At 55.4% G+C, this 21,278-nt stretch overlaps 1 protein-coding gene across 1 annotated transcript in view; it reads right to left on the reverse strand.

Moving 5' to 3' along the window:
- The window catches only part of ptpn18 (protein tyrosine phosphatase non-receptor type 18), a 391,917-nt gene that overhangs the window by 333,823 nt on the left and 36,816 nt on the right, over window positions 1-21,278 (reverse strand). The window contains exons 2-5 of the mRNA XM_072487997.1: window positions 19,552-19,660; window positions 15,283-15,359; window positions 13,640-13,735; window positions 10,057-10,095 (exon numbers count right to left, since the gene is read on the reverse strand). Of these exons, the coding sequence (XP_072344098.1) occupies window positions 10,057-10,095; window positions 13,640-13,735; window positions 15,283-15,359; window positions 19,552-19,660 (321 nt within the window). The remainder of the gene's footprint in view (window positions 1-10,056; window positions 10,096-13,639; window positions 13,736-15,282; window positions 15,360-19,551; window positions 19,661-21,278) is intronic.

Below are 21,278 nucleotides of genomic sequence, written 5' to 3' on the forward strand. Positions count from 1 at the left end.
AGGACTTCCAACATTGGCTAGCTTGCTTTGAAGCATACATCGGGTCTGCGCCAGACCCAATCCCAGAAGCACAGAAGCTCCAGATTCTGTACACGTGGCTGAGCTCCAATGTTTTTCCCCTCGTCCAGAACGTGCCTATCTACACAGAGACCATGGTGTTACTGAAGGAGAATTACGCTCAGCAGACCAACAAAATCTACGCCAGGCACCTCTTATCCACGTGGCACCAACTTCCGCCTCAGGACCCCTGCCCATCGGCATCTTATCGGGCTGCTCATCACCTGCAACCGCTGACGACCAGCTGCGTCTCGCCTCGGTCACGAGTCTGTGGAAGATTTCTGGCGTGCCCTGCTCGCCCTGGTGAGAGACTGTGATTGCCAGGCCGTTTCGGCCACTGAACATTCGAACCTGCTAATGAGAGACGCGTTCATTACGGGAATAGGGTCTGACTACATCCGCCAGCGCCTCGTAGAAGGGGCCACGCTTGACCTCGCGGCAACCAAGAAACTAGCGCTCTCGCTCACGGTCGTCTCACGCAACATACAGGCTTATGCCCCCGACCGCACGGCCCACCCCCCCGTGCATTGTGGACTCCGCCAGTGGCCACCCCATTGTGGACCCCATCAGCGACCGCCCCCAGCCAACCCCACTCCTGCGCCGCACGGCAGCCAACCAACCCCGGGGGACCCAAGTGCTATTTCTGCGGACAGACGAAACACCCCCGGCAGCGCTGCCCGGCGCGGAGCGCGCTCTGCAAGGCCTGTGGCAAGAAGGGACATTTCGCTGCAGTGAGCCGGGCCCGCTCAATCGCCGCTATTGTCCCGGCACTCCCCACGTGCGGCCAGTGGGCGCCGCCACCTTCCTCTCCACAGACCACGTGAGGCCCGTGGGTGCCGCCATCTTGTTCCACTCACAACACATGCGGCCCGTTGGCGCCGCCATCTTGCTTGCCTCAGAACCAATGGGCACCGCCATCTTGCCTGCCCCAGGACACGTACGGCCCGAGGGCGTCGCCATCTAGCCTGCCCCAGGACAGGTGCGGCCTGTGGGCGCCGCCACCTTACCCGCCTCAGGACCCCTGCCCGTCGGGCATCTTATCGGGCCACTCATCGCCTGCAACCGCTGACGACCAGCCGCGTCTCGCCTCGGTCACGATCAACCAGTCCCCACCGCACAACCTCGCGACCGCTTCGGCAAAGGTGAAGGTCGACGGGCACGAGATATCCTGCCTTCTGGACTCCGGGAGCACTGAGAGTTTCATCCACCTGGATGCGGTAAGACGCTGCTCCCTCGCGGTACACCCCGCTAACCAAAGAATCTCCCTGGCCTCTGAATCCCACTCAGTGGCGATCTGGGGGTACTGCATCGCCACCCTCACCGTCCAGGGCATAGAGTTCAGCGGCTTCCGGCTCTACGTCCTCCCCAACCTCTGCGCTGCACTACTACTCGGCCTGGACTTCCAGTGCAACCTCCAGAGCCTAAACCTGAAATTCGGCGGGCCCCTACCACCCCTTACTGTTTGTGGCCTCGCGACCCTTAAGGTCGACCCGCCTTCCCTATTTGCAAACCTCATTCTGGATTGCAAACCCGTCGCCACCAGCAGCAGATGGTACAGCGCCCAGGACAGGACCTTCATCAGGTCTGAGGTCCAGCGGCTGCTGCGGGAAGGCATCATCGAGGCCAGCAACAGCCCCCGGAGAGCCCAAGTGGTAGTGGTGAAAACATGGGAGAAAAACAGGATGGTCGTTGACTACAGTCAGACCATCAATCGATACACGCAGCTCGACGCGTACCCCCTCCCACGCATATCTGATATGGTCAATCAGATTGCACAGTACCGGGTCTTCTCGACAGTGGACCTGAAATCTGCCTACCACCAGCTTCATATCCGCAAGGCGGCCCGCCCATACACTGCGTTTGAAGCAGACGGCCGCCTTTACCATTTCCTTAGGGTTCCCTTCGGCGTCACCAGTCTTCCAACGGGAGATGGACCGAATGGTTGACCGGTACGGGCTGCGAGCCACTTTCCCGTACCTGGACAATGTCACCATCTGCGGCCACGACCAGCAGGGCCACGACGCTAACATTTCCAAATTTCTCCACACCGCCACACTCCTCAACCTCACTTACACCAAGGAGAAGTGTGTGTTCAGCACAAACCGATTAGCCACCCATGTGGTTCAGAACGGAGTTCTAGGGCCCGACCACGGTCGCATGCGCCCCCTCATGGAACTCCCCCTCTCCCACTGCCCCAAGGCCCTCAAACGCTGCCTGGGGTTCTTCTCATACGACGCCCAGTGGGTCCCTAACTATGCGGACAAGGCCCGCCCACTCATTCAATCCACCGTTTTCCCACTGGCGGCCGAGGCTCACCAGGTCTTCAACCGTATCAAGGCCAACATCGCCAAGGCGATGATGCACGCGGTCGACGAGACGCTCCCCTTCCAAGTCGAGAGCGATGCATCAGTCGTCGCTCCGGCTGCCACCCACAACCAGGCAGGCCCGTGGCATTCTTTTCCCGCACCCTCCATGCCTCCGAAATTTGGCACTCCTCCATCGAAAAGGAGGCCCAAGTAATCGTTGAAGCTGTGTGACATTGGAGGCATTACCTGGCCGGCAGGAGATTCACTCTCCTCACTGACCAACGGTCGGTTGCCTTCATGTTTAATAATACACAGCGGGGCAAGATCAAAAATGATAAAATCTTGAGGTGGAGGATCGAGCTCTCCACCTACAATTATGAGATTTTGTATCACCCCGGTAAGCTCAACGAGCCCCCCGATGCCCTGACCGGAGGTACATGTGCCAGCGCACAAGTGGACCGACTCCAGGCCCTGCACGACGATCTCGGTCACCCGGGAATCACCCGCTGTAGCGCAACAATTACTCACGAGTCGAGAAGTGATGAAGTCACTTTATTTTGCTTTATTAAGCAAGACTTGTTCCCCAGCAGCTCAGTTACAGAATGCAGCTGCTGGGAGAACCCGGGCTCTTATACTCCGCCTTGCTGGGTGGAGCCAGCAGGCGGCAGATCCAACCAGGACCCAGTGTCTGTCTACCAATAGCCTCTCGGCATCACAGGTACCGTACTACCCCTAATACATACCACCACATTCACCACTTGTTAAAAAGTAACCCGGCGGGGTGGTGGGTCACATGGTGGTAGGGGTTTACAAAGCTGGTCCTGGAACTATTTTCATACAGTGGCTATGCATTTAGCCCAACAGTTAACTATTTACAGGTTTTGTCAGAATTATTTACAGATTTTTGTCACACGGATTCCACGAGTCGAGCGGGTGCCCTGGTCGTCCTTGTCGATCGCCTCAGCCCCGGTGGTGGTGCAGGTGCTGGCTCGGGCACTGTCGTCTCTGGGAGCGTTGCGCTGTTCGTCCCTGTTTCTTTACTCCTGGGTGGGCACGGGTGGAGGACTGATCCACCCGGGAAGGGAACGGTCGTGGGGTGCGCCGGTGGGAGGGAGGGGGTGATTGGTGTTGGGGGTGTGTGTGTGGTTCCGGCGGGCGCCAGGTCCCTCAGGGAGACCATGTCCTGTTGGCCGTCGGGGTACGCCACGTAGGCGTACTGAGGGTTTGCGTGGAGAAGGCGAGCCCTCTCGACCAACGGGTCCGATTTGTGCGCCCGCACATGCTTTCGGAGCAAGATGGGTCCTGGGGCTGCCAGGCAGGACGGCAGCGACGTTCCGGAGGAGGACTTCCTAGGGAAGACAAGGAGGCACTCGTGAGGCGTTTGATTAGTGGTGGTACACAGCAGCGACCGGATGCAGTGGAGGGCGTCCGGGAGGACTTCCTGCCAACGGGAAACTGGGAGATTTCTGGACCGTAGGGCCAGTAGGACGGTCTTCCAGACCGTGCAGTTCTCCCTCTCTACCTGACCATTCCCCCAGGGGTTGTAACTGGTCGTCCTGCTCGAAGCAATGCCCTTGCTGAGCAGGAATTGACGCAGTTCGTCGCTCATGAAGGAGGACCCCCTGTCGCTATGGATGTACGCGAGGAAACCGAACAGTGTAAAGATGGTGCAGAGGGCTCTAAGGAGTGGCCGCTGTCATGTCGCGACAGGGGATGGCGAAAGGGAAACGGGAGTCTTCGTCCACCACATTTAGGAAGTACGCGTTGCGGTCGGTGGAGGGGAGGGCGCCTTTGAAATCCAAACTGAGGCGTTCAAAGGGACGGGAAGCCTTTATCAGGTGCGCTCTATCCGGCCTGAAAAAGTGTGGCTTGCACTCTACGCAGATTTGGCAGTCCCTGGTGACGGTCCTGACCTCCTCGATGGAGTAGGGGAGGTTGCGGGACTTCACAAAATGGTAGAATCGAGTGACCCCGGGGTGGCAGAGGTCCTCGTGGAGGGCTTGGAGGCGGTCTACTTGTGCGTTGGCACATGTGCCGCGGGATAGGGCATCGGGCGGCTCGTTCAGCTTTCCGGGACGATACAAATGGGACCCTTAAAAAAATGGTAGAGCCGCCCGTCTGCCTCGAAGGCGGTGTACTTGCGGTCGCTCGAGCGGATGGGGAGCTGGTGGTAGGCGGACCTGAGGTCCACGGTGGAAAAGACTTTGTACTGTGCAATCCGATTCACCATGCTGGATATGCGGGGGAGTGGGTACGCATCTAGCTGCGTGTACCTGTTGATGGTCTGACTATAGTCTACGACCATCTTCTGCTTCTCCCCGGTCTTCACAAATACCACCTGGGCTCTCCAGGGACTATTGCTGGCCTGGATTATGCCTTCCTTCAGCAGCCGCTGGACTTCAGACCGGATAAACGTTCGATCCTGGGCGCTGTACCGTCTGCTCCTAGTGGCAACGGGTTTGCAATCCTGGGTGAGGTTCGCAAACAAGGAAGACGGTTCAACCTTGAGGGTCGCGAGGCTGCAGATAGTGAGTGGGGGTATTGGGCCGCCGAATTGGAACGTTAGGCTCTGGAGGTTACATTGGAAATCTAACCCTAAGAGAGTGGGAGCGCAAAGGTGGGGGAGGACATAAAGCTTTATTATTTCTTAAACTCCCTCCCTTGCACCGTTAGGTTCGCGATGCAGAACCCTTTGATCTCTACGGAATGGGATCCCGCTGCCAGGAAAATCTTTTGGGTACTCGGGTGGATTGAAAGAAAACAGCGTCTTACCGTATCCGGGTGGATAAAACTTTCCGTGCTCCCAGAGTCGATCAGACATGGCGTTTCGTACCCGTTGACCGGCACCGTTGTTGTTGTCTTTTGGAGCGTCCAGGGCTGCGATTGGTCCAGTGTCACCGAAGCCAGTCGTGGTTGTTGCATCGGGGCGTTTTCTTCAGGCCCCGTGGAGCCGTCTATGCTGGGGTCCTTGGCTATCAGCCAAGATGGCGGCATCCATGGATCGCACGCGGTCGGGGGCAGACAAAATGGCCACCCCCATGAATCGCACGTGGCCGGGGGGTCACAAGATGGCGGCGCCCATCCTCCCCGCGTGGTGTCCGGGACCCAAAATGGCGGCGCCCGCGGGCCGCACATGGTTTGTTGGGGGGGTTGAGTCTGCTGTCCCCGTTCTCCCCCGGAGATAGCGGCGACCCCCCGGGACTGGCACACCACTGAGTAGTGCCCCTTTTTGCCGCAGCTTTTACAGATAGATGAGTGGGCCGGGCAGCGCTGCCAGGGTTGTTTCGCCAGTCTGCAAAAATAGCACCGGGGCCCACCCGGATGGTCTGGTGCTCTGGCCGCGCAGGCTTGCGGGGGTGTGGGGGGTGCCGGGGAGTCGGTCGCAACGGGGGTCCATGGAGCCCAAGGGGCTGCCGCGTGGTCGGGGCCGTATGCACAGGCATTTTGTGAGGCCACGTCGAGGGAGGCCGCAAGGGCCCGTGCCTCTGTGTCCTAACGAGTCTCTCTCTAGCAGCCTCTGGCGAATTTGAGAAGAGGTCATACCTGCCACAAAAGCATCCCTGATTAGGAGCTCCGTATGCTCATTTGCACTCACCAACGGGCAGTTGCAGTTCCTTCCCAATATCAACAGCGCGCTGTAGAACTCGTCTAGCGATTCTCTGGGGATTTGCCGTCTCGTCGCGAGTTGGTGGCGTGCGTAGACCTAGTTTATGGGCCGAATGTAGACTCCTTTCAGCATGGTGAGCGCCGTCGGGAAATCCTCCGCGTCTTCGATGAGCGTGTAGATCTCCGAGCTCACCCTGGAATGTAGGACCTGCATTTTCTGGTCTTCCGTGGTCCGGCCGGGGGCCGATCGAAGGTAACCTTCGAAGCATGCTAGCCAGTGTTTAAACACGGCCGCCGAGTTTGCTGCATGAGGGCTGATTCGAAGACACTCTGGGGCGATCCGGAGCTCCACAGTCTTTTTAAGTCTGCTTAATAAATTGTAGCACAACAATTACTCACAAGTCAAGAAGTGATGAAGTCAATCGAGGCTTTATTATGCAGACTTGTTCCCCAGCAGCTCAGTTACAGAATGCAGCTGCTGGGAGAACCCGGGCTCTTATACTCCGCCTTGCTGGGTGGAGCCAGCAGGCGGCAGTTCCAACCAGGACCCAGTGTCTGTCTACCAATAGCCTCTCGGCATCACAGGTACTGTACTACTCCTAATACATACCACCACACCCGCTTTTAATACTTCATTAAGGTCTGCAATCTGCCCTACTCCATCGAGGAAGTCACGGCTATCACCAGAGACTGCCAGGTCTGCGCGGAGTGTAAGCCGCACTTCTACCGGCCAGACCGTGCGCACCTGGTGAAGGCCTCCCGCCCCTTTGAACGTCTCAGCGTGGACTTCAAAGGGCCCTCCCCTCCACCAACCGCAACACGTACTTTCTTAAATGTGGTCGACGAGTATTCCCAATTCCCCTTCGCTGTCCCATGCCCCGATATGACGCCTGCCACCGTCATCAAAGGACTCAACACCATTTCGCTCTTTTAGGTTTGTAGCCACCTGGGTTGGCCACTTCCCGACTTAAAATGGAGATCCGCAAAGGCTGCAGGGAAATTCAGCCAACACAGGCAAAAACCAGCAAGTGCAGAAATCCTGTGTATTAGAACTTGCAAAAGCCCAGACAGCACCGAAACCAGCAGCCATCTGCATAGTAATGAGCGATCCCCGGCACAATTGAAACATTTAAGGTGAATAAGGCCAAGCCAGACTCCTCGGCGCCAGCAGGAGCCAAGACAAAGGAAGGCCAACGGACACTCAGGGACCGCCCAGCGATCAGGGAACAACTCCAGTATTGGAGAAATCGATCCAAGTGATCGAAACGCAGTCCAATCACTCGGAACCAGGTACGGGGTCTGCCCCGAACGGCGGGAAGCCCCCGGGACTATAAAGTAGAGCCCCCAAGTTCAAATCGTCCTTCTTGACAGGGTCACTCAGCAGCGAATCAACCCTTGAGTGAACTGCCCAAGCTGCCACACCAACCAAGTAAGTCTCCAGTCAACGCTCGCTACGAGATAGGCGCTCCTATCTACCAGTCCATACCAGCTTTTGAATCCTACAGACTCAGAATCGAACGAAAGGCCATTTGTTCCCCTGACCCGGTGGGCCAGTCCAAAGCTAAGTGTAGGCCTGTTAGTTGTAGAGATAGTTTATTAAGTAGAATGTATGCATGTTAGCAACAGGTTTCCCCGCCTACATCCACAGCGACCGGGGATCCTCATTTATGAGCGATGAGCTGCGCCAGTACCTGCTCAACAGGGGCATTGTCTCGAGCAGGACGGCCAGCTACAACCCCCGGGGAAACGGGCAGGTGGAGAAGGGGGATGGGACGGTCTGGAGGGCCGTCCAGCTGGCCTAACGGTCCAGAAATCTCCCGGCCTCCCGCTGGCAGGAGGTCCTCCCTGACGCACTTCACTCCATTCGGTTGCTCCTGTGCACCGCGGCCCCAGGAAGTCCACCTCCGGGGTTTCGCTCCCAACGTGGCTGGCAGCTCCAGGACCCGTTCTCCTCCGCAAGCACGTGCGGCTCCACAATGCGGACCCGTTGGTTGAGAGGGTACAGCTACTCCATGCGAACCCGCAGTACGCCTACGTAGCGTACCCCAACGGCCGCCAAGACACAGTCTCCCTCAGGGGTCTGGCACCAGCTGCCCACCCCCCCCGGGTCTCTCCCCACCCCCCCCCCTCTCCCGGCGCCACCCTCCCCTACTCCGGCGCACCCCACCACAGCCCCCGCTCCAGGACAATCCGTCCTCCCCTTGCTCCCACCCGGGGATGAAGAGGATTTCGACACACTCCCGGAGTCACTGAAGATCAAGCATTAGCCCGAGTCGCCACCAGCACTGCGGCGCTCTCAATGACAGATCAATGCGCCCGATCGTCTAAATTTGTAACCTCTGTAATTTTAAAACCATTCTTTTTGTATATAGTTTTCCACCACCCCCGCTGGACTCAAATTTAACAGGGGGTGAATGTGGTAGTCACCACTGTTGTATTGTACATACTGCATACGAGGGTATTACGGTAAGGCCCCTGTACGACAGGTACGGGGGTAGATCCCTGCCTGCTGGCTCCGCCCAATAGGCGGAGTATAAATGTGTGCTCGCCGAACAGCAGCCATTTCGTAAGCTGCTGTAGGAGGCCACACACCTCTGTAATAAAGCCTCAATTGCATTCTACTCTCATCTCGTCGTAATTGATAGTGCATCAGGGAGAGAAAGAGAGGCAATGTGACCTAAGGCCAGGCCCCACTCAGATACTGCCCCACACATCCTGACGTTCTCGAAAAAAGCTCCCCATCAAACACTCCCAGGACAGGTACAGCCCGGGGTTGGATACAGAGTAAAGCTCCCTCTACACTGTCCCCATCAAACACTCCCAGGACAGTTACAGCGCGGGGTTAGATACAGAGTAAAGCTCCCTCTACACTGTCCCCATCAAACACTCCCAGGACAGGTACAGCACAGGGTTAGATACAGAGTAAAGCTCCCTCTACACTGTCCCCATCAAACACTCCCAGGACAGGTACAGCACGGGGTTAGATACAGAGTAAAGCTCCCTCTACACTGTTCCCATCAAACACCCCTAGGACAGGTACACCACGGGGTTAGATCGAGAGTAAAGCTCCCTCTACACTGTTCCCATCAAACATTCCCAGGACAGGTACACCATGGGGTTAGATACAGAGTAAAGATCCCTCTACACTGTTCCCATGAAACATTCCCAGGACAGGTACACCATGGAGTTAGATCGAGAGTAAAGCTCCTTCTACACTGTCCCCATCAAACACTCCCAGGACAGGGACAGCACGGGGTTAGATACAGAGTAAAGCTCCTTCTACACTGTCCCCATCAAACACTCCCAGGACAGGGACAGCACGGGGTTAGATACAGAGTAAAGCTCCTTCTACACTGTCCCCATCAAACACTCCCAGGACAGGTACAGCCCGGGGTTGGATACAGAGTAAAGCAATCCTTACACTGTGTTTGGCACGGTGGCACAGTGGTTAGCACTGCTGCCTCACGGCTCCAGGGACCCGGGTTAATTCCGGCCTCAGATGACTGTCTGTAAGGAGTTTGTCCTTCCTCCCTGTGCGTGTGTGGGTTTCCTCCAGGTGCTCTGGTGTTCTCTCTCCAGAGGGTAGGTGGATTGTCCACAATAAATTGTCCTTAGTGTCCAAGAGGTTAGGTGGGGTTATTGGGTTGCCGGATTATGGGGAGGTGTGGGCTTAAGTAGGGTGCTCTTTCCAAGGGCCGGTGCAGACTCGATGGGCCGAATGGCCTCCTTCTGCACTGTGATTTTGATGATTCCCCATCAAACACTCCCACCGTGGTAACTCTGTGGGATTCTCCCCTCTGCAGACAGAATATATCCAAAAACCATTGGTGGCCAAACAGAGAGATTTGTTTTTCGCGAGCCGCCATCACGGTTGGAAATGCGGCCGAGCGATATGCGGGGGGGGGGGGGGCAATGACAATTTCCACTGAGCAAGATCCCACAGCCCCCCCCCCCCAAAGTGACCATGACTGGATATTCCGGTACCTCCCCTGATATCGTTAAATACTGTACGCAGGGTCAAGCATACCTTACATCATCTCCATCCGCCCCCACTTTCCCCATATAGAACTGCCTCCCCTTCACTTACCTTCCCAACCTCAAATTCCCGGCACGCCATGACGACCACCTGAAATACAAGGGAAGGGGGGGTTAAGCGGTTGTGCTTTTGAGGCCCAACATGGCTGCCGAGGTCTGAGCGGACTGTGGAGGGCGGGGGGGGGGGGGGGTACTTGGTTCGCAGGAGACACGTCCCACGCTAGAATGTTCTTTGACCAGCCTGCGGAATATCCGTCCGCTCTCTCCTACCCCCCTCATTCCCCTCAGGAATTCTCCCCTCCTTCCCTCCCCCAGGCATGGCTTCGCAGTGCTGGCTGGATTGACATGGGCGGCAGTGGGGCGGGAAACCTTTGAAGAGTGGAGAAGACATGATTCATCAAGATAGAGAGTGGTAGAGAGAAAGAGCGTGGTGGGGGAGAGGGGAGGGAGAGAGATGGTGAGAGCGAGCGAGGAGAGGGAGGGGGGGAAAGAGGCGAGGGGGGGGGAGAGGCGAGGGTGGAGGGGAAGAGATGACGAGGGAGAGAGACGAGGGAGGAGGAGAAGAGATGATGGGGAGGGAGACAGAGAGAGAGGGGGACAGACTTAGAGAGAGAGTGTGCGATTTTGTGACCGGGTTGCGCTCGGGCCAGTAGATCGCGGGAGATGCTTCTTGCGGGCTTCGCAGCAGCCTTCATGCCTCGCGGGATCTGCCCAAGTCCCGCGAGGTGACGGAATCTGAAGGGGGCTCAAACGGGGCGTGACCAAGCGGTGCCTGCCTCAGTAGATTTTTAGGTGCGCTTCTTCAGGATCTACCGGCCTCCTGGGGCCATACCAGCCTCCCCAGCGAGGCTGCAACTGGACGCCATTCAGTCCTGAACCAGGCGGAACAGCCCCCGGGCGGGGGATCTCCCTGTCCGCGGGCACGTTGGCACTGCCTGGCAGTCAGGAGCATTGCCTGGGTGCCAGTGCAAGGGTGGATGATGGCACTGCCAAGGGTCAGGGCCCCGAGCCGAGGACATGCACATGAAAGGAGGGGTGGAGAGGTAGTTTGAAATGATATGGGGGGGGGGGTCCTGGAGTGGGGTTGGGGGGGTGGGACACACAGGGACTCCACAGCGGTATGTCCTCACTTGGGGTGGGGGTGGGCTAATGCCCGTGTTGGTGTATGTATGTGTGGGGGGGTGATATTGCCGATGGGTGGGTGGGGGAGGGGGATGGACCCACAAGCTCACTGAGAGACAGGGTCACATTTTCAGTATGGCAGCCCGATCTCGGAGTTCAGCTCCCCAGCGCTGAAAAAAAACTCGGAAGTGTGGACTAACTCGGTGAGAAAACCCCCAGGGCCCCAAAAAGTGACCAATAACAGTGGCGAAACTCGCTGAAAACTTTGAAATACCCACCACAAATTAACTTGGAAATCTTTCCATGAAATTAAGAGATGCAAGACTCCTTCTTTTTTATTGCCTTATTACCCTTTCTTTAATTTTGCCGTTATCATTTTGGATCCATGGGTGATTAATGGGCATGTGTCTTTAAGTCAAGCAGCAGAGAGTGCGAGGAATTCAGAAGTTACAGGAGAGAACACTCTGCTGGTCTCTGCTAGTTTGAACAGGAGCTTCAGACCTTCCGGCACCAGAGAGAGATGGAGAGGGACTCAGTTTGACTGGCTGAGCCAATGAATTGGCCCAAAAGGTCATACTCTGCCCGGTAACAGGTGGCGATTGGATCCCAACACAATGGAATGATCTTCAGAGTCCCAAGGAGCTCGGTTTGACTCCTGGAAGCACAAGGAACGACTCTCTCTCCTCCGTGGTTTCTCCAGAAAGGCTGGGAGTGCTGTATTTCTGGAATTGCAGAGAATCCGGATGAATGAATCTACAGGGCAACCATTAGGCTGCAGACAAAGACAAGAATCTGTTCTCTCTTTCTCTCTCTCCCCAGAAAGGTTGTGAGAGTTGTGTTTCTGAAATGACCGAGACCTGAACGAATCTACAGTAAAGCCTTGGAGAATTTCAAAAGGATGAAGATGCTGGAAACAACCATCTCAAACAAGGACTTTTTTTCCCCTCTTACTTATGTTTTTTTTAACCCCTTTCATCCTCTGTGTTTGTCTGTCTTGTGTGTGTAGAGAGAGTGTGTGTGTGGGGGGGGGGGGGGGGGAGAATTAATGTGGGAACTAGGAATTAGATATAGTTAACAAGTTGTATTTGCTGCTTATTTCATTGTAGTTTTTGTTATGAATAAACAGTAATTGAGTTTAAATTTACAAACCTGGTGACTGTAATTATTGGACAACCAAGGACCAAAGACTTATTTTTCTAATAATTATTGGTTCTAACAACTTGTGTTGTGACTCCGGGACGAGTTGGGCTGGAATTGACGGAGGACCAGCCCAGGGTGTCGTAACGGAGAGGGAGTGTGCGAGAGTGAGACTGACTGTGACTGCGTAGGGGGGAGGGGGGGGGACACGCGAGTGAGGGGACACATGGGCCTGAGGGAGCGAGGGTGCGCACGAGAGGGTGTGCGTGAGCTAGAGAGAGGGCGCACGCGAGAGAGAGGGCACGCGAGAGAGAGGGCACACGAGAGGTAGAGAACGGGGCGCGTGCCGAGAGAGAGAGGGCGAGAGAGAAGGTGCACGCAAGAGAGGGAGGGCGCGCGCAAGAGAGGGTGCGCGCAAGAGAGAGGGTACGCGAGAGAGAGGGCACACGAGAGAGCGCACGCGAGAGAGAGAGGGCACGCGAGAGAGAGGGCACGCGAGAGAGAGGCCACGCGAGAGAGAGGCAACTCGAGAGAGAGGGCACGCGAGAGAGAGGGCACGCGAGAGAGAGGGCACGCGAGAGAGTGGGCACGCGAGAGAGAGGGCACGCGAGAGAGGGGGATAGAGAAGGCGCACGCGAGAGAGGGCATGCGCGTGAAAGAGGTCACGTGTGAGAGAGGGTGTGCATGAGGGGGTGCGCCTGAGAGAGAGAGGGTGCGCCTGAGAGAGAGAGAGTGGGCGCACCTAAGAGAGGACGCATGCAAGAGAGAGTGGGTGTGAGAGAGAGGGCCACGTGAGAGAGAGAGGGCCACGTGAGAGAGAGAGGGCCACGTGAGAGAGAGAGTGCCACGTGAGAGAGAGGGCGCGCATGTTTGAGAAAGAGGGCTCGCGTGTATGAGAAAGAGGAGCCACGCGCAAGTGTGTGTGTTTGCAAAAGTGTGTGTACGCGAGTCGGCATGTGTGCATCGTCAGCGCGAGCATCTTGTGACTTGTCAGCGCGAGTGTTGTGTGAGCACGGGCCTGGGGCAGCATGGGCGAGAGAGGCAGACAAGAGAGAGGGCGTGCATGCAAGTGGGGGCGTGCGGGTGAGAGGGAGCGCGTGGCTCAGGCACGCATGCGAGGGGGGTGTGTGTGGACGCACGAGGGAGTGGGTGCACGTGTGAGGGGGACGTGTGAGGGAGGGGGGCACGCTCACACAAAGGGAGGGGGGGCACACATGAGGGAGGGGGTGCGTATGCGCGCTAGGGAGGGGGCGCGCGTAAGGGCATGTGCGAGCCACAGCCTGAGAGTGTCGGTGCCTGTGTGCGCCCCTCGGTGGGCGGGGACAATAGAAAGGAGGTGACCGACACCAAAGGCGAGGTTGGTCCTGACCCTTCACCTTAACATCAAACTCCCAGATCATTCTCCAGAAATCCACGACAGTGTGTGCCAACGGTCCCTGGGTGGCGATGTAATACCGCTCTCCATCAATCCCCTACACAGTATGGAACAGAAAATACATCATTCCAAACTCTACCAGCACAGGACATCCCGACAGTGCGCCGTTGCCTCAGCGCTGACCCTCCGGCAGTGCGGCACTCCCTCAGCGCTGACTCTCCGACAGTGCGGCACTCCCTCAGCGCTGACCCTCCGACAGTGTGGCGCTCCCTCAGCACTAATTCTCCGACAGTGCGGCGCTCCCTCAGCACTGACCCTCCGACAGTGCGGCACTCCCTCAGCGCTGACTCTCCGACAGTGCGGCGCTCCCTCAGCACTGACCCTCCGACAGTGCGGCGCTCCCTCAGCACTGACCCTCCGACAGTGCGGCGCTCCCTCAGCGCTGACTCTCCGACAGTGCGGCGCTCCCTCAGCACTGACCCTCCGACAGTGCGGCGCTCCCTCAGCACTGACCCTCCGACAGTGCGGCACTCCCTCAGCACTGACCCTCCGACAGTGCGGCGCTCCCTCAGCACTAACTCTCCGACAGTGCGGCGCTCCCTCAGCACTGACCCTCCGACAGTGCAACGCTCCCTCAGTACTGACCCTTCGACAGTCCAGCGCTTCCTCAGCACCGACCCTCCGACAGTGCGGCGCTCCCTCAGCAGTGACCCTCCGACAGTGCGGCGCTCCCTCAGCACTGACCCTCTGACAGTGCGGCGCTCCCTTAGCACCGACCCTCTGACAGTGCGGCGCTCCCTCAGCACTGACCCTCCGACAGTGCGGTGCTCCCGCAACGCTGACCCTCCGACAGTGCGGTGCTCCCTCAGCACTGACCATCCGACAGTGCGGCGCTCCCTCAGCGCTGACCCTCCGACACTGCAGCGCTCCCTCAGCACTGACCCTCCGACAGTGCAGCGCTCCCTCAGCGCTGACCCTCCGACCACATGGCGCTCCCTCAGTGCAGACCCTCCGGCAGTGCGGCGCTCCCTCAGCACTGACCCTCCCGTAGTGTGGCGCTCCCTCAATGCTGAATCTCCGACAGTGCGACGCTCCCTCAATGCTGAACCTCCGACAGTGCGGCGCTCCCTCAATGCTGAACCTCGGACAGTGCGGCGCTCCCTCAATGCTGACCCTCCGACAGTGCGGCGCTCCCTCAGCACTGACCCTCCCGTAGTGCGGCGCTCCCTCAATGCTGACCCTCCGACCAATGGCACTCCCTCAGTGCTGACCCTCCGGCAGTGCGGCGCTCCCTCAATGCTGAATCTCGGACAGTGCGGCGCTCCCTCAAAGCAGTGCCGGGGCCAACATTAGTTTGGAACGGAGGAGGTCGGAGCAGGGGAAGGCCTTTCAGCCTTCTTCACCGTCCAATAAGATCATGGTTGATCTGAATGTTCCACTTTGCTCCTCTGTCCCCATGACCCTTGACACTGAGGCCTAAACCCCAGGCCCCCTAGACCGGGTATGATTCGGACATGGAGCCTCCCGGAGTTACGTTGGTACATGAGCCCTGAGACTTTCCAATCCAGTTTGGAGTGCGCAGGCCGGGCCTTCTGTCGGGAGCCGGATGAACCCATTGGTCAGACGGGCCTGAGGGGAACTTACCCTCACAAAGTTGGCATTGATATAGTCAGAATATCCGTCGTTCAGGAACAGCGTGAGAGGCACCCGGGTCTGGTCAACTGAAGAGAAAGAGAAAGCCTGTCAGATCAATCAAACTCTGGCACGAGCGTTCTCCCATCTGAACCTGGAGTCTCAGTGCTATCAGACCATTGACATACCTTCGAAACAGCCTGCATGCCTCAGGCCTACACTGAACCTGTGACTACGAGGGGTGCTCCGTCAAGCATGGCATTACTTAGTGAAATAAAAATAATCTTCACTGTCACAAACAGGCTTACACTGCAAATGAAGTCACTGTGAAAAGCTCCTAGTCGCCACATTCCGGTGCCTGTTCGTGTACAGAGGAAGAACTGAGAATGTCCAATTCACCTGACAGCACGTCTTTCAGGACAAGTGGGAGGAAACCGGAGCACCCAGAGGAAACCCACGCAGACACGGGGGAGAACGTGCAGACTCCGCACAGACAGTGACCCAGCGGGAAATCGAACCTGGGACCCTGATGCTGTGAAGCCACAGTGCTAACCACTGTGCTACCTTGGAAAGGCAAGGGTGGGGGAGTGCAGGGTATTTGGTCAAGTACCGGTAATACTGGTAAACCCCTAGGCCAGAAAAACGGGGTCCTCTGGGATCGAACAACAAACTTCAGCTGCTTCCATCATAAGGCAAGGACTGGGGATGTTTGCAGGTAACTGCACAATGTTCAGCACCATTCCTAATTACCTCTTGAGAAGGTGGTGGGTGAGCCGCCATCTTGAACCGCTGCAGTCCCCCTGTGGTGTAGGTACACCCACAGTGCTGTTAGGGAGGGAGTTCCAGGATTCTGACCCAGTGACAGTGAAGGAACGGAGATATACAAGAACATAAGAACTAGGAGCAGGAGTAGGCCACCTGGCCCCTCGAGCCTGCTCCGCCATTCAATGAGATCATGGCTGATCTTTTGTGAAGTCAGCTCCACTTTCCGGCCCGAACACCATAACCCTTAATCGCTTTATTCTTAAAAAAACTATCTATCTTTATCTTAAAAACATTTAATGAAGGAGCCTCTACTGCTTCACTGGGCAAGGAATTCCATAGATTCACAAGTTCCTCCTAAACTCAGTCCTAAATCTACTTCCCCTTATTTTGAGGCTATGCCCCCTAGTTCTGCTTTCACCCGCCAGTGGAAACAACCTGCCCGCATCTATCCTATCTATTCCCTTCATAATTTTATATGTTTCTATAGGATCCCCCCTCATCCTTCTAAATTCCAACGAGTACAGTCCCAGTCTACTCAACCTCTCCTCGTAATCCAACCCCTTCAGCTCTGGGATTAACCTAGTGAATCTCCTCTGCACACCCTCCAGTGCCAGTATGTCCTTTCTCAAGTAAGGAGACCAAAACTGAACACAATACTCCAGATGTGGCCTCACTTACACCTTATACAATTGCAGCATAACCTCCCTAGTCTTAAACTCCATCCCTCTAGCAATGAAGGACAAAATTCCATTTGCCTTCATTATCACCTGTTGCACCTGTAAACCAATTTTTTGCGACTCATGCACTAGCACACCCAGGTCTCTCTGCACAGCAGCATGTTTTAATATTTTATCATTTAAATAATAATCCCTTTTGCTGTTATTCCTACCAAAATGGATAACCTTACATTTGTCAACATTGTATTCCATCTGCCAGACCCTAGCCCATTAACTTAGCCTATCCAAATCCCTCTGCAGACTTCCAGTATCGTCTGCACTTTTTGCTTTACCACTTATCTTAGTGTCATCTGCAAACTTGGACACATTGCCCTTGGTCCCCAACTCCAAATAATCTATGTAAATTGTGAACAGTTGTGGGCCCAACACTGATCCCTGAGGGACACCACTAGCTACTGATTGCCAACCAGAGAAACACCCATTAATCCCCACTCGTTGCTTTCTATTAATTAACCAATCCTCTATCCACGCTACTACTTTCCCCTTAATGCCATGCATCTTTATCTTATGCAGCAACCTTTTGTGTGGCACCTTGTCAAAGGCTTTCTGGAAATCCAGATATACCACATCCATTGGCTCCCCGTTATCTACCGCACTGTTAATGTCCTCAAAAAATTCCACTAAATTAGTTAGGCACGACCTGCCCTTTATGAACCCATGCTGCGTCTGCCCAATGGGACAATTTCCATCCAGATGCCTCGCTATTTCTTCCTTGATGATAGATTCCAGCATCTTCCCTGCTACTGAAGTTAAGCTCACTGGCCTATAATTACCCTCTTTCTGCCTACCTCCTTTTTTAAACAGTGGTGTCACGTTTGCTAATTTCCAATCTGCCGGGACCACCCCAGAGTCTAGTGAATTTTGGTCAATTATCACTAGTGCATTTGCAATTTTCCCTAGCCATCTCTTTTAGCACTCTGGGATGCATTCCATCAGGTCCAGGAGACTTGTCTACCTTTAGCCCCATTAGCTTGCCCATCACTACCTCCTTGGTGATAACAATCCTCTCAAGGTCCTCACCTGTCATAGCTTCCTTTCCATCAGTCACTGGCATGTTATTTGTGTCTTCCACTGTGAAGACCGACCCAAAAAACCTGTTCAGTTCCCCAGCCATTTCCTCATCTCCCATTATTAAATCTCCCTTCTCATCCTCTCAAGGACCAATATTTACCTTAGCCACTCTTTTTTGTTTTATATATTTGTAGAAACTTTTACTATCTGTTTTTATATTCTGAGCAAGTTTACTCTCATAATTTAGCTTACTCTTCTTTATAGCTGTTTTTGTAGCTTTCTGTTGCCCCCTAAAGATTTCCCAGTTCTCTAGTCTCCCACTGATCTTTGCTACTTTGTATGTTTATGTTGTATGTTGGACAAGGTGTGGCTGTGTGTGTCTGTGCGTGTGTGTGTGTCTGTGCATGTGCGTTTGTCTATGCATGGGCATGTGTTTCTGTGCACTGCAGCCACTCGCCAAGGCTCCTTCGACTGCGCTGCCCAAACACACCACCTCCACCCCCTAGAAGGACAAGGGCAGCAGACACCATGGGAACACCCACCGCCTGAAAGTTCCCCGCCTCTGAGACAGAGATTCACACACACACGCACAGCCACACACACACGCAGACACACACACATGCACACACACATACACACACGCACACACGCACAGACACACACTCAGAAACACACACACACACACAGATACACACGCAGGCACACACACGCGCACAGACACACGCGCACAGACACACGCGCACAGACACACGCGCACAGACACGCGCGCACAGACACGCGCGCACAGATACACACACGCTGACACACACGCACAAACACACACACACACACACAGACACACATACACACACGCACAGACACACATACACACACGCACAGACCCACACGCACAGATACACACGCACAGATACACACACGCACAGATACACACACGCACAGATACACACACGCACAGATACACACACACAAACAGACACACACACACATAGACACACACACATAGACACACACACACAGACACACACAGACTCACACACACACAGACTCACACACACACAGACTCACACACACACACGTGCAGATACGGACACGTGCAGATACGGACACGTGCAGACACAGACACACACACCCACACACGCTCCGGCAGACACACACACACCCGCAGACACACACGCACCCGCAGACTCGCAGACACACACACGCAGACATATATCTCCGTTCCTTCACTGTCGCTGGGTCAAAATCCTGGAACTCTCTCCCTAACAGCACTGTGGGTGTACCTACACCACACGGAACTGCAACGGTTCAAGATACCTTCTTGAGAGGCAATTAGGGATGGGCATTAAATGCTGGGCCTGAACAGCGAGGCTCCATCTCTCAGGGAATGAATAGAAAATTGTCGCTTAATTAGAGATTCCGCTCAGGGAGGGAGTTAATACGTTTAGAATTACTCGAGGGGTTCAACAAATGACCTGTTGTCTGGATCCTTTGACGGGAGCCAATATAGAACGGAGAGAATTGTCAAACCAATCTATTCTCCTCCTGGAGGAGTTGGAGCTTGACCAAGCACGGCGTCCACATCATGTGGACAACATTCCTCAAACCCGGATTTTGCACCCTCTTGGAAATCTCAATCCTGTTTCCAAAAAGCCCTCCACCCACACAAGGTCATGTCCGTTACCCCGGATAATGTCCAACCCTCACCATTCTTCAGCCACCCATGCCCCCACCGCCCACCCCAGCCCAGGGTTACCCACAGGGACCTTACAGGGCAAGATGTCCTTGTAGCGATTCTTCTTGATGTTCGCTCTCACTTTCCCGGCCTCGGTGCTCAGGTCTGGCTGCTCACTGATCGAGGCCAGATGCCTCTTAATGCTCTGCAGGAAAGAGAAAGACACATAGAATTTACAGTGCAGAAGGAGGCCATTCAGCCCATCGAGTCTGCACCGGCTCTTGGAAAGAGCATCCGACCCAAGGTCAACACCTCCACCCTATCCCCATAACCCAGTAACCCCACCTAATCCCCATAACCCCACCCAACACAAAGGGCAATTTTGGACACTATGGGCAATTTACCATGGCCAATCCACCTAACCCGCACATCTTTAGACTGTGGGAGGAAACCGGAGCACCCGGAGGAAACCCACGCACTCCCGGAGAGAATGTGCAAACTCCGCACAGTGACCGAAGCTGGGAATCGAACCTGGGACCCCGGAGCTGTGAAGCAATTGTGCTAACCACTGTGCTACCGTGCTGCCCATAACACAGACCAGGTGAGTGGTGTTGTTATGTACTCTGGGATAACACAGGCTGCAACTGGATGCAGCTTTAACCAAAAGATACTCCAAACCTTGAAGTTCGTTCAATCTGATTTGTTGAACCTTGAGCACAGTTCTCTATGAGTTCGACTCTCTGCTAACCTCAGTGTGGTTACTCTGTCTGACTGAACCAGACTAGCTCTTAGCCACGTGCTGGCGGTGTGATACTGTACGTACACCCTGACTCACTCTGTAGATGTTCATCAGTGGAAAGAGGCGGAGTGTGAGTGCCTCGTGCCTTTTATAGTGAGATACCACCCGAGTGTCCTGCCTGCTCATTGGTCATGTCCTGTTCTCTGTGTTCATTAGCTGCCTGGCTGTATATCATTATCTGCACGTCTGCATATCATGACAAGCGGGTCTCCATCGTCACGCTAACGCCGCGTGCAGCGGAAGGTAGCTCTCGAACGAGGCGTTGATCAGGTGGATGCACAAGACCTCATGGTGCTGCTGGGGCCAATAGGTGTACCTCCTTCATCATCCAAAATAAAAAGAGATGTACTGGGCAGTTGAAATTTTGTTGAGATCTTGCGGTGCGCTGAACGTTTGCCACCTGGCCCGCATTTAGGGCAGCACGGTAGCACAAGTGGATAGCACTGTGGCTTCACAGCGCCAGGGTCCCAGGTTCGATTCCCCGCTGGGTCACTGTCTGTGCGGAGTCTGCACGTTCTCCCCGTGTCTGCGTGGGTTTCCTCCGGGTGCTCCGGTTTCCTCCCACAGTCCAAAGACGTGCAGGTTAGGTGGATTGGCCATGCTAAAAATTGCCCGTAGTGTCCATAAGGGTTGGGAGGGGTTATTGGGTTGCGGGGATAGGGTGGAAGTGAGGGATTAATGTGGGTCGGTGCAGACTCGATGGGCCGAATGGCCTCCTTCTGCACTGTATGTTCTATGTAATCTATGTAATCTATGTATGCCCACACTCCAAAGCTGCCAGGAATTGTGGGATGCAGAAGACATGATTTGTTTGGCCAACAATTCCCCCTTTTCCTGCGTGGAACAGGATGCGCCTGCAGGAAGGTTCATTTTTAAGCGGTTCGGAGCTTCCCCCCCCTCCCCCCCCCCCCAACTACTCAACATGGTGACAGGGGGATGTTTGGGTGCTGACGACCATTTCAACCTTAGGGAGGCATCACGCATCGAAGGCACTTCGAGGGGGGAGGGCACATCGAAGTGAATG

Source organism: Scyliorhinus torazame, chromosome 22 (assembly GCF_047496885.1).
Source record: "Scyliorhinus torazame isolate Kashiwa2021f chromosome 22, sScyTor2.1, whole genome shotgun sequence".
NCBI lineage: Eukaryota > Metazoa > Chordata > Chondrichthyes > Carcharhiniformes > Scyliorhinidae > Scyliorhinus > Scyliorhinus torazame.